The sequence below is a fragment of the Chinchilla lanigera genome, unplaced genomic scaffold (assembly GCF_000276665.1).
Source record: "Chinchilla lanigera isolate Chin_1 unplaced genomic scaffold, ChiLan1.0 scaffold00075, whole genome shotgun sequence".
Classification (NCBI taxonomy): Eukaryota; Metazoa; Chordata; class Mammalia; order Rodentia; family Chinchillidae; genus Chinchilla; species Chinchilla lanigera.
The window spans coordinates 11,364,028-11,379,173 of NW_004955476.1; the positions used below are offsets into that span (position 1 = coordinate 11,364,028).

Here is a 15,146-nt window from a genome sequence, read left to right on the forward strand (position 1 = left end):
GCCACCCGGAACTGGGGGCGCGGCGGGCAGGGGAGGGCGCACGCGCCGTGGGGCCCGCTCCGCCGCCCCTCACCGTGGAAGTCGCCCGTGTCGGCCACCACTGTGGTGAACTGCTTGAGCTGGTCCAGCGCGGACTCCATCCTCTGCCGCTTCACCGGGGAGCCCGACATGGCGAGACGCGGCAACTGGAGCGCGGGGGTCCCAGAATGCCCCGCGCGGCCGGGCCAATCGGAGCGGTGGGAGACGAACCCTGCCGGGGAGACACGCCCGCTCGGGCCGGGACACGCCCCTGGAGACGGGACACGCCCCTGGAGACGGGACACGCCCCTGGAGGCGGGACCCGCCCCGAGTGGGGCGCAGGGTGAGGCGGTTCCCGGCGGCAGAGTCTAGCGGTGGGGTGGAGGTCCGGCTCGGCGAGGCCACACGCCCTGCGCCCCGTCTCCTAACAAAGCAGCGCCCCGTGACCCAGCCACCCCTGCGGAGCTTCATCCAGTCAGCCGTGCTCCGCTGGCGCACGCTGTGGTCGAACATAGCAGCACCCTTGGAGCGTGGCACACACGTCCCTTTCTGGCCCCCAGGCCACCAAGTTCTGTGTGCTGTCTGTCTGGGGTTGAGGTCACGCTAACATGCGCATATCCCGAGTAAAAAGGCAAAAGCAACTCAGAAACAACATCTGTTTAGCGTACAGCGTTACACACCTGTCACCCCAGCACTTGGGAGGCTGAGCCAAGGGGATCTCCAAGAGTTGGAGGCCAGCCTGGGCTACATAGTGAGTTTAAGGCCAGCTTGAACCACACAGTGAGACTTTGTCTCAAAACAGCGACAAAATATGACAGTCACAGAAAAATGCCCACAGGACTGAGGAAGAGTTCACACAGAAGGCAAGGGGTTGAACCTGGAGGGTGTGTGGGGCAGAGGAAGGTGGCCCAGCAAGGACAAGGAAACCACAAGAAGCTGCAGGGCAAGAGCTGAGAAACCATACAGAGCAAGGCCGACTCTGTCGAAAGAATCAACACCAGCAGATGGAGGTTGCCCTGTCCCCCAAGACCCTGAGACATGCGCAAACCCAAAAGTACCTGACCCTGGCCCTAGTCCAGCATCATTCATATTGTGGCTTTGACCCCCACGCATAGGGCTTCAGCAGGGCAATACCTTCCCTAAAAACCTTTTTTTTTTGTCCTTTGAGACAGGGTCTCACTAAGCAGTTCAGGCTGGCCTTGAGCTCACTTTTGTAGCCCAGGCTGGCCTCGAACTCGCAGTGACCCTCCTGCCTCAGCCTCAGCCTCCAGAGTGCCTGGATTACAGGCATGTGCCACCATGCCCAGCCTGCTTCTTTTCCTACCTTTAATAAATATAAAATCTTGATATCGTTTGCACTTGTCTTGATCATTCCTTTGCTCAAGACAGAAAAAACCTGGAAACTGCCACTAGGAGACTCTAGCACCCCAAACCCAATAACATTGGGACTTGTGCAACCTTGTGCTGCCCCTAACCCTGAGCTCTTGCCTGCTCCGCCCTGTGCTGCTTCTGCTCTGCGTGTGCGTGTGCGTGTGCGTGCGCGCGCATGCTGTGACAGAATCTCACTATGTAGCAACCCAGGCTGGCCTCTACCTTGAAGTGATCCTCCTGGCTCACTCTGCCTTGGCCTCCCAAGTGCTGAAATTACAGGTGTGCACCACCACACCCAGCTCTTTTATATTTTGAGACAGGGTCTCTCTAAATCACTAAATCATCCAGGCTGAGTTTGAATTTGAAGTCTTTTCCCGGTATGGGAAAAAAAAAAAAAAAAGAAGAATTTGAAGTCTTGCGTCAGCCTCCTGGAGTGCTGAGATTACAAACTTGCACCACCACGGCTGGCTCAACTAGTTTGAGCTGGACAAGAGGGCCTCAGGTTAGCCAGGCGTGGTGGTGCACGCCTGTAATCCCAGCACTCGGGAGGCTGAGGCAGGAGGATGATTGCAAGTTCGAGACCAGCCTGGGCTACCAAGTGACCTCAAGGCAGCCTGAACTGCATAGAGACCCTGTCTCAAAAGACCACAAAAAAAAAAAAAAAAAAAAAAAAAGGGCCTCAGGCTTCCTGAAGAGGGCCTTGGGCGGGAGTCACCATTGCTTCAGGCTGAGTCACCCAGGCAAGGGTGACATCTGTGCAGAGTTATGGGTGCGTCCCACTGGCCTCTGGCCTTAGGTCTGACCACAGGTGCTGATAAATTGAGCAGAGCCTCAGGTTGCCCTGGACTCCTCACCACTGAGTCCTGGCTTAGTGGTGCGGGAAGTAAAACAACAGCAGCAGTCTAGATTCCCAGCTCCTAGGGCCGGGGATGTAGCTCAGCGGCCCAGCACCTGACTGGCAAGCACAAGGTCATGAGTTCAATTCCCGGTACCAAAAAAACAACCGGCTCCTGGAGCCAGTGCGGTGGTCACACCTGTAATCCCAGAACTCAGTGAGGCTGAGGCAAGAGGATGAAAAGAAAAACAATAGAGACAAAGTTATGGGATGGGGGGGGGCTACAGCCTCTGGGACTGAAGCCTCGATTACTATTTTCCTTGGCCTTTTATAGAGATTCTCACAATAAGCAGGAGTAGGGGAAATGGGAGGAATCATTAACAAGATTAGCAAGGGCGATACAGTTTAATTATCCCAGGAACTGAACTTTGACTTAGCCAGCCATCATGGCATCATTCCTGGGCTGAGGATGTAGCTCAGCGGCACAAGCTCCTGCCTAGCAATTGCAAGGTCCTAAGTTCGATTCCCAGTACCAAAAAACAAAAAAACAAACGTCATCATTCCTTTGGACATATCTCAGCAAAGCATCTAGTGCTGTCCCAGCAGCTTTCCACAGGGACACAGGTCCTGCTTTCATTTCCTTTTACACTAATGCTTTTGCTAGACTTCCTCCAGAAACAAACGATCACGTGGCTTGGTCAGGCTCAAAGTCCCACACAGGTAATACACTGAAAGGTAAACGATAGAATATCCTTCTCCACACTCGGGGGACTGGGAAGGACAGCAGTGGCCAGCAGGGCCAACTCAGGAAGGACAAAACACCCAACACCAGCACTTGAGGAGGTTTGCCTTGACTCAGTTTCAGAGGGTGCAGTCCGTGGTTGGCTGCCTCTGTGGCAGAAGGGCCTGGAAGAGGAATGCTGATTACCCCATAGCCTCCAGGAAGCAGAGAGGAGGAGCAGGGACAAGAACACACCTTGCTGGTCACCTTGAGACCTCCACCAGCCGGGCCCCACTCCTGACAGCACATTCAACCACGGACGCGTCAGTGGATGAACCCACTGCTGAGCACAGCACCCTGGGACCCAGTCACCTTCCACACACACGAGACCTTGGGGGACATTTTAAAAATTTAATGTAGTTTAATTTTGAGACAGACTCTCTGTGTAGCCCAGGCTTGGGGGCACAAGTGTGACTGAGGCAGGCGGGGACACAGTGGTGGCCTAAGCAGTCGCTGTCAGTGCAGAAGCAGGCATTTGGGTGAGACCACCATGCCAATGCCGTCACCGCTTGGGGAAAAACCCAAGACTGTGGCTTCAGAGGGAAGAGGAGCTCCTCTCTCCAGGGTTCTGCAACCAGAATCCAAGGACAGGCTGAGCACGGTGGTGCACACCTGTCACCCAGCACTTGGGAGGCTGAGGCAGGAGGATCATGAGTTTGAAGGCAACCTGGGCTACAAAGTGTCCCAAGAGGGCCTGGATTACTGAGTGAGACCCTGACTCAAAAAAAAAAAAAAAAAAAAAAAAAAAGACGGAAGGAAGGACAGAAGGAAGGAAAGAAGGAAGGAAGACAAACAGAAAGAAAGAGAGATCCAGGTATAGTATCCCAGCACTCTGGGGGGCTGAGGCTGGAGTTTGAGCCCAGCCTGGACACTTTAGTGACTTAGCCAGATGCAAGACTGTCTCAAAATAAAATAATAGGGTGCACACCTATAATCCCAGCACTCAGGAGGCTGAGGTAGAAGGCTCGCCACAAGTCTGAGACCAGCCTAGGCTACACAGTGAGTCAAGGCCACCCTGGACTACATAATGACTCAAAGAAGAAAAAAAAGCAAACCCTAAATCACCTGTCTTGAGGTTACCCCAAGGCCACAAACACCAGTATCGGTTCGGCTCCCCCTTGACTCACCAACTCTCCCTCTCTGCCCGTCATGCCTTTGATTCCCCTGACAAACGTGCCCGGCCCCTCCCTGATGGGCCCTGGATCACTTTTCTGCAAGGAACGTCAAGAACCTGCCCTGAGCGAGACGGCTCCCTGTGCTCTCTTGGGGGGATCCCCTCAGACGCCATGTGTCGCGCGGGTCACCAAGGCTCCCGCCAGCCTTGCCCTGACAGTGACAGCAGCTTCCTGTCTCATGTCCAGCACCGCACCCCCTGTAGTCTCCAGCGCCATTCTCTGGACAAAGGCTCTGCCCACAGCGGTGCCCTGCAGGGGCCCCATTCCCACACCTCAGCGCCTCAGAGGCCTCTCCAGGATCAAGAGTTGCTCAAAGGCCAGGTGTGGTGGCACACACCTGTAATGCCAGCACTTGGGAGGCTGAGGCAGGAGGATCCTTGTGAGTTCAAGACTAGCGTGGGCTACAAGGTAAGCTGAAGGCCAGCCTGAACTGCACTGCGAAACCCTGTCTCAAAAAGATAAAAAAGAAAAAAAGAAAAAAAAGAATTGCTCAAGGCCCCAGCACTTCTCTCTGTGTGAAAATGCTGTGTTAGAAACTAAAGCTGTGAGAATTGGTGAACACACTTGTGCTGTGGTCTGAGCGTGTCCCTGAAGCCCCTGTGCTGGGAACTCAGCGCTGCCCCTGCATAGTAATGTTGGAGCGGTCTCTGTGCTGCCTGGGTACCCTCTCCTCCACACACCAGCCCTCACCAGATATGGCTGCTGCTGGACCAGGGACTTCCAGCCTCCAGAACTATAAGCCAAATGTAAACCTATTCTGATGTACTTGTGTTTTATGGGACTGGGGGTTGATTCCAGTACCCTTGCACAGAACTACATCCCCCGGCCTTTGAGTTAATTTATTTTTATTTTGAGACAGGATCTTGCCAAATTGCCTAGGCAAGCCTCAAATTTTTGATCCTCCTGCTTCAGCCTCCCTGAGTGCTACGATGACAGACGAATACCCTGGCCTGACTCAGACCCATTCCTCTTAAAATAACCGCAGTTCAACTGCCCTCACAGCGAGCCCTGCTCACTGCGTGGCCTGCCACGGCACAGCAGGAAGCTCACAGCAGACAGGAGGTTGCACAGGCCTTGTTTATGGAAACTTCCTGAAAATGGTTGCTCAGGACCCGAGCCCACACTGACTTCACACCCTGTTCAGTCAAGTCTCTGTAGGGACTGGTTGGTCTCTCAGCATACCTGGGAAGGAACAGCGGCGGGAATGAGGAAAAGAGACAGGAGACAAGACCCGGGCCAGGTCTCTTTACTGGATGCACAAGAGGGCCGAGCGACAGTGGGGGCGAGTATTTGCACCCTCGCAAAGTTCGTGCCATGAGAGGCAAGGTTGCTGAGCGACCAGTGGCGGAGAGTGTCCGGGCAGGACGCTTCCCTCAAGACTGAGGCAGCCTGACTGCTTCAGGCACTGTGGCCTTGTCTTCCCCTCACACATATGACCATTTATACCTCAAGCCGCTCCTAACGTCTCCAACTTGCCCAACCCCAGTCGTGCTCCACAGACTCACCGATCCAGACCCCACAGCTCACGCTGCCGCCCCCAGGCCCTGCTGACCTCCAGGGAGTGAGGTGCTGGGCCCTCCCGGTGTCAGAGCGGGCTGGCGGTGGGTCTGCGTGCTGCTCTGCTGACCCCCATGTTCACCTTGCTGGCCGGCACCCCCAGTGTGCCACGCCTCGCCCCGTGCTGTTCCGTGGCTGGCACAGGAGTCCTTGCCCACCTCTCAGGTGCTCTCTGCTTTCTCCCCGGACTTGACAGCTCCACCTCTCGCATTACGCGGGTACTTCTGGGGCTCACTCGCTCTTGGGGGCAGTGGGGACCTTCCTGCTTCTCCACACACGCTGCTTTCTCAGCACCAATCACACCCCGGTCTCCCTGCCGACTCGCAGGCCGGTGGCTGCCCACTGCATGTCCCCGGCTAGCAGCTGTCTGCCCCGGGCTTGGGCCCGCACCCTGCCTTGCTGCTCTTCTTGGGCAGGTGACAGCTCTACCATACCTTCTCTAAAAGGCAAGGAAAGCCCTTCCTGAACAGTGAGGGCAGCCCCTTGCACCCAGGGCGGCCTGACAGGCGCGGGTGGCCAGGCCTGTTGTAGGCGGCCACAAGGACTCGCTTGTCTCCGGACAGAAGGGCCTTGTTCATGGAGTTTGTTGGTGGCACAGCTGGGGCGCAGAGCTCTGGCCACCTCCCTGAGGTCTGGGACTCAGAGCTGCAGCCCCCGTCTTCACCCCCACGATCAGACCTGCTGCAGGCCGGGTCCCGGGGCTGGCACGGTTGGAACTAGGGATGCTGGCCCGAGCGCCAGCCAGGCGCGCTGGCCCCTCTGTGCGTCTCTCCAGGCTGCTGCTGTGACCACCCAAAAGCCAAGGACACATTCAGTGCATGGTGACAATTTGTCACCTTCAACCTTGAAGCCCTAGGAAGTGACACCCTGAGAACAGATGGGAGTGGTTCCTCACACCTTGGGTGGGTGTCCTTTATGCTTGGTGACCTTGGACCCATGTCCCTGTCCTGCTCCTGAGAGGGTCTGGAGGTGACGGAGCCCCTTGGAAGCAACAGGAACAACTTGTAGGCGCTAGAGGCCTGCACCCACGAAGGGGAGCCCTTTGGCCTGAGGGTCTGGAGCTTCCCCCGGTGTCCAGGAGGCCATGTGGGGACAGAGCAGGTAGTGACCCAGGGCTCGGGGCAGCTAAGAAAGCAAGTGTAGGTGCTGGGTCCCCAGCCTGGAAGCAGCATCTGGAACCTCGGACCACCTGGTGGGGCCCAGCTCTCTGGAGCCAGGTGGGACTGGGATGGCTTCTGTCCAACCCCAAGGTAAGACATCCCATGGGCCCTGAGGCCCTTCTGAGAGCAAGTGGTGCCCAGGCCATCCCTGGCCTGAGGGAACTGTGCCCATCTTCCCCTTTTCCTCCAGGGCTGGGCCATGGCTGCTGTCCCACACGAGGAAGTTAAACTGCTCTTCAGGCCTGGGGAGGGCAGTGGCCAACACGTCCAGGTCACGGTTTGCAGGACACAAGATGCGTGCAGGGCCCTTTGACTGGACCCTGCTGGCCTGAATGCGAGGAAGGGGCTTCTGGGGCCTGGGGCTGGGCAGCGGTGGCCTCAGAGTGGACCGGCCCATGGACGTGGAAATGGCCTCCACACCTGCCCCACCAGACCTAACCTGTACCCGCAGTCGCTTTGGCCCACCAGGCAAAATTCCAAGATGGCACCCGGACCTGCACTCCAGGGTTGGGTCCACAGCTTTGGGAACACACAAGCCGGCCCTCCACACTCAGCCCCGGGGCTGCGGCGCCCCGTAGCGATCACGCAAGCAACACCCGGAGCGGCCAGCAGATGGCGCCAAACGCCTTCTCTAAGGGTGGACACTGGCCAGGTAGGGGGCTCCCCTTCAGAGTGGGTGCAGGAGCAGCCAATGATACCCCTCACTGACTGTGAGCTGGGCCCTCAGGCCCCACATCCCGCCCAGTCTTGTCAGACCTGGTAGGTGCCCCACAAAGCCAACCTGGGTGACAGGACTGGACCCTCTGGTACTAACCTGGGAGGACTTCAGCAAGGGGTTTGGACAGATGTGAGGGGGACGATCTCCTGGGCTCCTGCAGCCTCTCACCTCCCAAAAAAGTCCCCCAGGGTCCTCAGCTTTTCCACCCTTTGCCCTCTGCCTCAGTTCTGAGACAAGGTGCAGCCTTGGGGCCGTGGACCCCACCCCCGGGGACAGACACTCTGCTGCCAGGAGACAACTGTTTTAATGGCTTGGCCTGAGAGCCCCTTGTCTCATCTCTGAGCGTGATGGCCACTAGCACAGCAGCCAGGCCCCACTGGCTGGGACACAGTCAGGGGAGCTCTTTCCTGGGCTGTGTGGGGTGGTATCTGAGGCCAGTCCCTGTGTCCCTCAGACCTCCACAGGGTTGTGTCCCAGAGCCCTGCCCAAGCTGCCCTTGCCAAGCAGCACCCGCGGGTAGGGGGGCAAATCTGGAGGCCAGGTCACCAGCCCAGCCAGCTCTGAACGCCAACCCCTCCTGGGATGTGGGGGGCAGATGGGCAGGTGGATGGAGGTCGGTAGGCTGGGGGTCAGGATCACAGGGCCAGGAGCAGTCCATGCACAGGAGTTCAGTGGGAAAGGTCCGCCCCTGTGGCCTGGGACAGGTGGCTGAGGGCCCAGGGGTGGGCACAGTTTTGGCTGGCCTTGGTCCTTGGTGTGGGTGGTGGGTAAGCTGGGGGTAGGCAGGGGCCTGGCCAGGCCTAGGCCTGGAGGCATCTGGCCGCCCCATCTGGCCCCTGAGTCCTGGGTGTAAGATGATACACCTACAGAGATGACACCCATGCGTGCGGTCGGCCCAGCACAGGCGCGCCCCTCTGCGCAGCCAGGTCTAGCTGTCCTCTGCCTTCCGCTGGCTCTTGGAATGAAACTTGTTCATGAGCTCCTCCAGCTCCGACCCGCTCTGCTGTTTCTAGGGAGGACGGGCGGGATCTCAGCTGGGGCTGCACGGCAGGGCCCGCAGCAGAAGGGTGCAAGGGGAGGCGCGCCGCTCACCTCTAGGACGGCCTTCTGCACCGTGAGCTGGCTGTACACGCGGACGCCCTCCTCCCCGCACACCTTCTTCAGTTCGTCCTTGTTGAGCGAGAAAAGCTGGGGCCCGGTCAGGATGCCCAAGTTCTCCACGATGCTGGGGGCATGAGGGCGGGGTGGTGGGTGCGGCAGCCTGGCACCGGCGCCCGCCTGAGCCGCCCTGCAGCACCCAAGCCCTCCTGCCCCCTGCCGCCCCACCCGAAGCTCACCGGCTGCTGAAGGCTTTGGCCTCCAGCCAGGCCCGGACCTCCTCGGGACCCGACTCGAAGGTGAGCGGCAGGCGCACGGAGTGGCTGCGCTCCACCCGGAAGGGCCGCGACTGCTGCATCCTGATGTGGCTGATCTTCTTCGCCAGCTCGTCGTTGACCTCATCCATGTGGTGGATCAGCTCTGCGGGCGCACGCGCTCAGCCCCGCCCCGCCCCTCGGCCCGCCTGCAGCACGCAGCCCCGCCCTGTCAAACCCGCCCCCCGCGCGCCCCCTCTCCGCTTAAGCCAAACCTCACCGTCCTTGTTCCCCGCGAAGGTCGGGGGCAGTTTGTGGGTCGGGCTGGCGGGGCCCCAGTATCCCTGACCGGCCTGCCAGGGGCGGGGGAGGGGGTGAGAGGTGAGGTGGGGGCTGTCGGGCCCCCCAGGACCCCAGCCCCCGGCAGCAGCCCGGGGCACAGCGAGGCCACCAGGTTACACGCTCAGGCCGGGGCGGCAACACCCAGGGCTCCCACCTGCTCCGGGGGAGCGCCCACGTCTTCGGGCCGGGCCTCCGCCAGGATGTTGCAGGGCACGTAGCCGGCCTGGCCGCTTCGGTTGCGCAGTTTCCACCACTGCCGCCCGTCCTCCAGCACCTGCGGGAAAGGCGCCCATCAGGCCAGCCCTCCGGGGTCTCCCTGCAGCCAGCACACCCGGAGCCAGTCCCGGACAGAGGGGCCTCATGGTCTAGCTGTAGATTAGAGCTCCCCCAAACCTCAACCCTGCCTGCTCCGTTTTCTGCCCCTCAGCAGGTGGCCTGGATTCAGGTTTGGCACAAACGGAGGCTCTCGGGTGGATATCACAAGCCCTTGCCGGGCACCGAGCCTGTGGGCCAGCCTGGGGTCCTGCATGCCCGGAGGTCCCCACACGGGGATTCCCCTCTGCCTGCCCTTTGGGGATCGGGAGGCCCAGCACGTGGACCCAGCAGATCCCAGCACTGGGGACCCTGGGAACATGCACGACCCGGTGTCCCACAGCTGGCCCCCGGGCCCCCCAGCTCCCTGGGCAGCATCCCTCACCTCTAGGACCTCATCCTTCTGCACAGAGAGCTCGTTGGCATTGCGGGCTGTGAAGTCGTAGAGGATCTTCACGTACTTGGAAATGGGAGGCGTTGGCTGGTACACCCTGCAAGCACCAGAGGGGCTGAGGCCCAGACGGGGCTGGGATCTCCTCGAGGCAGGGCAGCAGCTCCCCAGGCACCGGCCACCTGAGAGAGGCTGCGCTGGCTGCGGGAGGTGGGGCCAGAGCGGGGGACGGGGTCTGGGTCTCCCGTCCAGTGGCCACAGCGGAGCTGGAGCCAGGTGTGCGTCTGACAAGTGGCTGGGTCCCCCGGCCTCTGCCCCAGGAGTGAAGGCAGTGCGGCTGCAGAGGGCACTGCCCTGAGCTCCAGGGACATGGGTCCAGCCCTGCAGGGACGCCACCTCTCCTCACCATCGGGGCGGCTCTGGGCAGAGGCACCTCGGGCCGAGGGGGCTTCAGGGTAGAGGGACCCTGGAAATGTTTATGTGTGGGCCCAGAGGACACAAGGGGAGGGACAGGCTTGTGTGAGATGCGGGTCTCTGGCCCTTTCCTTCCTGAAACCGGACCCTGGGATCAGGCGGGTGACAGGCTTCCCAGTCAGACCAGGGACCAGCAGGGAGATCACAGAGGAGGGCAGGCAGAGGGATATCCCCACCCGGGCCGAGACAGAGTGGAGGCGGCTCTGCTAGCCCAGACCCCTGGTCTCCTCTGCTGGCTAGGGAGGCTGGGCTGAAATCACTCCCACTTCACTGGAGGAGGCTGGGGTAGGAGCATGGAACCTGCAGTCCCAGCTGGACCAATTCAGCCAATGTGGTGAGAACACATCAAAACCGGGGAGGGGCTGGGATGTAGCTCAGTGCAAAAGACCTGGGTTCAGTTCCCCAGTATTAAAAAAAAGAAAAAAAAAAAAAAAAACAGTCCTCACCACCCCCCAGGGAGGCAGCGGTGCTCCGAAGCCTCTAAGCACGACTTCCCTATACCCAAGGAAGGACGCACAGAGGCAGTGCTTGAGGGTAGTGAATTCACATGTGGTTTTAAAAATTTTACCTTTAACCGCTATAAAAATAAAATGAAAACCAGGTTCTAATCTGGAAAAGCAGCGTACTGGAGGGAGGCATTTGCCACCACCTGGGGCAGCATATGCCATGGGCCTTCAGGGGCTCACCTTGGAGCGTGGGGGGAGCCGGTGGGCTGCAGCGCATCCCCTGGGGTTGTAGGTTCACCCAGGATATGTCTTGGGGAGCTCTGTGCAGACAGCCGGCGCCCCAGGGTTGGCTGTGGGGAAAGTGGTAGCCTGGGTTGGTATGGGGTGGGAATCAGGCAAGAAGGGCAGTGACAGGTAGGGTCCCTGGCTCGGGGCTTGGCAAATGTCCACCTCCAGGACAGGGAGCCTGCCCAGGCCAGGGCGGGAGGTGTGGGTCTGGGGAGCTCTGACCTGGTCCTCAGTTGCCGCTGGCCCCTCCACCTCCCAGGGCGCCTCCTGCAGCACGTCCAGGGGCGGCTCCCAGCCGCTGTGGAACTTGGGCACATAGGGGGGCACCTGTGGCTCCCGTGGCCACTGGGAGCTGGGGGGACAGTCCCAGGTCAGCCTCGACCCACGGAGCTGGCCGCCCGCTACCCCCACCCTGCCCCACCGCCTCCGCACCGGGGCTGCGTCCAGGTCTCCCCCAGAGACTCCCACAGCGACATCTCCTTGGGGATCAGGTGGCCGCGCAGGAAGCCCACGGCGTCCCGGGAGAGCAGGGGGCTGGACACCGAGCGTGCGAGGTCCGGGCCTCCGCAAGTGTTGACAATCTGGGGCACAGCGGGGGTCAGCCGGGCCGCCCAGTGGGCCAGCCCTGTATCCCACACACCCACCCACAGCCCCCGCAGCTCCACAAGTGGGTGCTGGGCTCAGAGGAGCGCTAGCTTCCCGGCCCCGCCCTGCCCTGCCCCCGCACCAGGTCCAGCGGTCCGAAGAGGAAGTGCACCAGCTCTGCCGCGCTGGGGTTCTGGATGTGCTTCTGCAGCTTGGCCTGGCGGGGCGGGGCGGGGCGGGTGAGCAGGGCCAGGTGGGGACACCTGTACCCATCACCTCCCCACCAGCGCGGCGCAGGGCAAGGTCGCACTCACGAGCAGGTTGATGGCCAGCTTGGTTTTCTGGAAGCAGTCGACAAACTCAGCCTCGGCGGGGGGCCGCGCCCGCAGCGTGAGGACACCCTCTGCGGGGTGGGTGGGGCGTGAGCCTGGGCCCCAGCGCCTGCGGCCCCAGCACCTGCCCACCCGCAGCACCTGCGGCCCCAGCACCTGCCGGCCCCTTCTTGCCCTTCTTCTTCCCCTTCTTTCTTTGGTTCAGCTGCTTGAAAGCCTCTGCCGCCTTCTGCAGCCGGGCCACGAACCACTCGATGTCATCCAGGGCGCAGTTGAGGATTTGCTGGGGTCAGAGGGGGGGGGGTCAGCCACGCTGGGGGTGGGCGGCAGGGAGGGCCCCTGGGACCCCCTGGGCGGACACCCACCGTCTCCTTTTCTATCCTCTGGGCCAGCACCGCACGCGGCTCCTCATCCTGCGATTCCCGGCGACGGTAGCCTGATCCGGGACAGACAAGGTGCGACGGGGCCCCCAAATCCCAACGGTCACCCCCGTCCAGCCCCTAGGCCTACCTGGGTCCTGCAGCGGGGCCGGGGGGCCCACCCGGTTCTTGGCGTAAGGGGAGTCCCCCGCCTGGCGCTGGAAGGGGATAGGGGCGGGGCCCTGGGGAGGGGGCAGGATCGACTGCCGCTGCCGGATCTTCTCCTGGTGTCCCCTGGAGGGGCAAGGAGGGCCCGCTTAGCCTGGCCACCCACCCACTGCGGTGTCCCCCACTGCCCCTGCCCTCCGCCCCGGGAGACCCCTGGCTTCCCTCGGCCCACGGCCCTACTTCAGGGTCTGCGGCCGCATCTTCTTCCCCAGCCGGCAGTCGGCCAGTGCGCTCTCGATGTCCTCCTGCACCAGCTCGGCCTGGGGACACAGGGGCGTCAGGCCAGCCCAGCGTGCGCTGCGCACCACCCGGGGCGCCTGCGGCCTCACCTCCACCTCGTCGCAGTGGAAGAAGTGGATGTCGGGCTTGTTCTGCTCGGAGTCCTGGCACACCAGGAGCAGCACCGAAGCATAGCGCAGCTGGTTGAGCACCGTCTGGCTGTGCTGCACGGTGGGCAGCGGGAAGTTCTCCAGCTCCTCCTGCGGGCGGGGCTGGGGTCAGCACAGCCCTGGACACGGGGCGGACTGCGCCCGGGCTCACAGTGGACACACACATGGCTGAGAAAGGGACGGGTGCCACAGCCACAGAGACTCCTGGTGGGCACAGCGTGTGGACTCTGGTCCTCGGACACAGACACAATCGCCCACAGGCACAGAAAAGGGATGGATGAGGCCCAGATGTGGCCCTGGGATACAGACACGGACACTACCAGGCCTACTCACAGCTGCAGATACGCCCAGGGCACAGGCAGGTGCTTGCTACAGCTGTGAGGTACTCTGCTCCGTCCCATCCTCCCACCTGCCCTGAGCCCTGTCATCTTCCGTCAGCTGGACTGGCAGGGAACGCCTGGCTCACACAGAGGCCCTGGCACACATCGGGCCCAGGGCGCAGAAGCCCAGCCTCCAGCCACCCTTACCTGCGACTCGATGTCCAGCAGCCGCACTGACTGATCGCTGACCTGCAGCAGCATCTCCTGGGCCCAGACCTTCTCCTTGGAGCTCAGCTGCACCAGCTTCCGGATGGCATCGTCCACAGATGTGATGGCCTCGCTCTTGTCCATGATGAATGTGGCCAGGTGCTGGGGGAGGGCACGTGGTCACTGCTGGACACAGCTCTCCTGTGTCAACCAGGACCAAAGGGAGGCAGCCTGGAGGCCTGAAGGCCCCAGTCAGCTGTGAAGAGTCCTGAGGAGCCACAACCATCCTGGGGGTTCCTGAGGGGTCGCTCATGTGGGAGGTCTCTATTCTGCTTTGGCGGACTCTTTGGAGAGCATGGCTGTGCACTGATAAAATCTTCAAACTGGGCGCGGTGGCGCACACCTGTAATCCCAGCACTCGGGAGGCTGAGGCAGGACTGCTGTGAGTTCAAGACCAGCCTGGGCTACACAGTGAGTTCAAGGCCAGTCTGAACTACACAGCGAGACCCTGCCTCAAAAAACCAAAAGCCCTCAAAAATCCTCAGACTGCTTCACAGCCTTATACCCTGAGCCTGCTTCTCCCATCCCCTGCCACTGGGCTCCAGGAGCGGCAGGCCCCTCACCCCCTCGCCAGCTCTGCTCCCGTCCCGGCCACTCTTCCAGCTGCTCTCCCCCGCCATAGAAGTTGCCTGGCCAGGCGGCCTTCACCTTCATCTCTCTGCCCCCACACCAAGCTGTCTGCACTCCTGTATCTGGGGCCAGTCCTGGTACTGGGATCGAGCTGTTTCCTCCAGCCCAGGACAGTGCTGGCCCAGGACAGGCCCTCAGGGGTGTTCTCAGAACCAGAGCCCACGGGGACAGCCGGCGGCATGGTCCCGTGGTCTCCTCTCCGAGCCTGGCTCTGTGCCCTCCTAGCCAAGCTCCCTGCATGTTCTCAGAGTGAAGCCTTCCTCCCTCCTGAGCATCAGGACTTAGTAAACAGTGCTGGAGCAGCTGGACAAACACTAACCGAGAAACACAAAGCCTAAAAGCACTAGAAGAAAATACAGGATGATTTCTGGTCATCTAAAGTCTTTCTTCATGGGGCCCTTTCCTCAGCAAAGAAGAGAATCTGGATGCTCAAAGGAAACGACCAACAAATTTAACTTAAAATAAAAATTTCTGACTGGGGTTGTAGCTCAGTAGAAGAGTCTTTTCTTCCCTAGCCTGCACAGGGCTCTGGGTTTGATCCCCAGCAGCTCCCCACCCACCAAAAAATATTCTGCCTGGAAAAAAGTACCATATACAAAGAAAAAATTAAAAATAGCAAAAAACAGAGGCAATCGCTATGATGAAGGGCTAATTTTCTTTTTTAAAAATTGGCTTAGGATGGCAGAATTGTTGGGTGTGGTGGCACACACTTTGTAATCCCAGCACTTGGGAGTTCGAGGCCAGTCTGGGCTACAAAGTGAGCTCGAGGCCAGCCTGAACTGCATAGCAAGACCCTGTCTCAAAAAGATTAAAAAA

General features: G+C 60.5%; 2 protein-coding genes across 3 annotated transcripts in view; both read right to left on the bottom strand.

Annotated features, from left to right (window-relative positions):
• The window catches only part of Taldo1 (transaldolase 1), a 7,973-nt gene extending 7,427 nt beyond the window's left edge, over window positions 1-546 (bottom strand). Inside the window, exon 1 of one of the 2 annotated variants that reach the window (XM_013502979.1) lies at window positions 74-546. In XM_013502979.1, coding sequence (XP_013358433.1) covers window positions 74-531 — 458 coding nt within the window. In that variant the 5' untranslated portion in view covers window positions 532-546. The remainder of the gene's footprint in view (window positions 1-73) is intronic. The other variant, XM_005401818.2, reaches the window with a different exon arrangement.
• Window positions 547-7,900: 7,354 nt separating this feature from the next.
• Window positions 7,901-15,146, bottom strand: part of Eps8l2 (EPS8-like 2) — a gene marked incomplete in the record, with an annotated part of 18,661 nt that continues 11,415 nt past the window's right edge. The window contains 17 exon segments of the mRNA XM_005401820.2: window positions 7,901-8,624; window positions 8,708-8,840; window positions 8,953-9,133; window positions 9,248-9,320; window positions 9,464-9,583; window positions 10,007-10,112; window positions 11,173-11,282; window positions 11,443-11,572; window positions 11,653-11,801; window positions 11,948-12,022; window positions 12,120-12,208; window positions 12,294-12,420; window positions 12,503-12,573; window positions 12,648-12,790; window positions 12,905-12,984; window positions 13,054-13,203; window positions 13,641-13,802. Coding sequence (XP_005401877.1) covers window positions 8,544-8,624; window positions 8,708-8,840; window positions 8,953-9,133; window positions 9,248-9,320; window positions 9,464-9,583; window positions 10,007-10,112; window positions 11,173-11,282; window positions 11,443-11,572; window positions 11,653-11,801; window positions 11,948-12,022; window positions 12,120-12,208; window positions 12,294-12,420; window positions 12,503-12,573; window positions 12,648-12,790; window positions 12,905-12,984; window positions 13,054-13,203; window positions 13,641-13,802 — 1,980 coding nt within the window.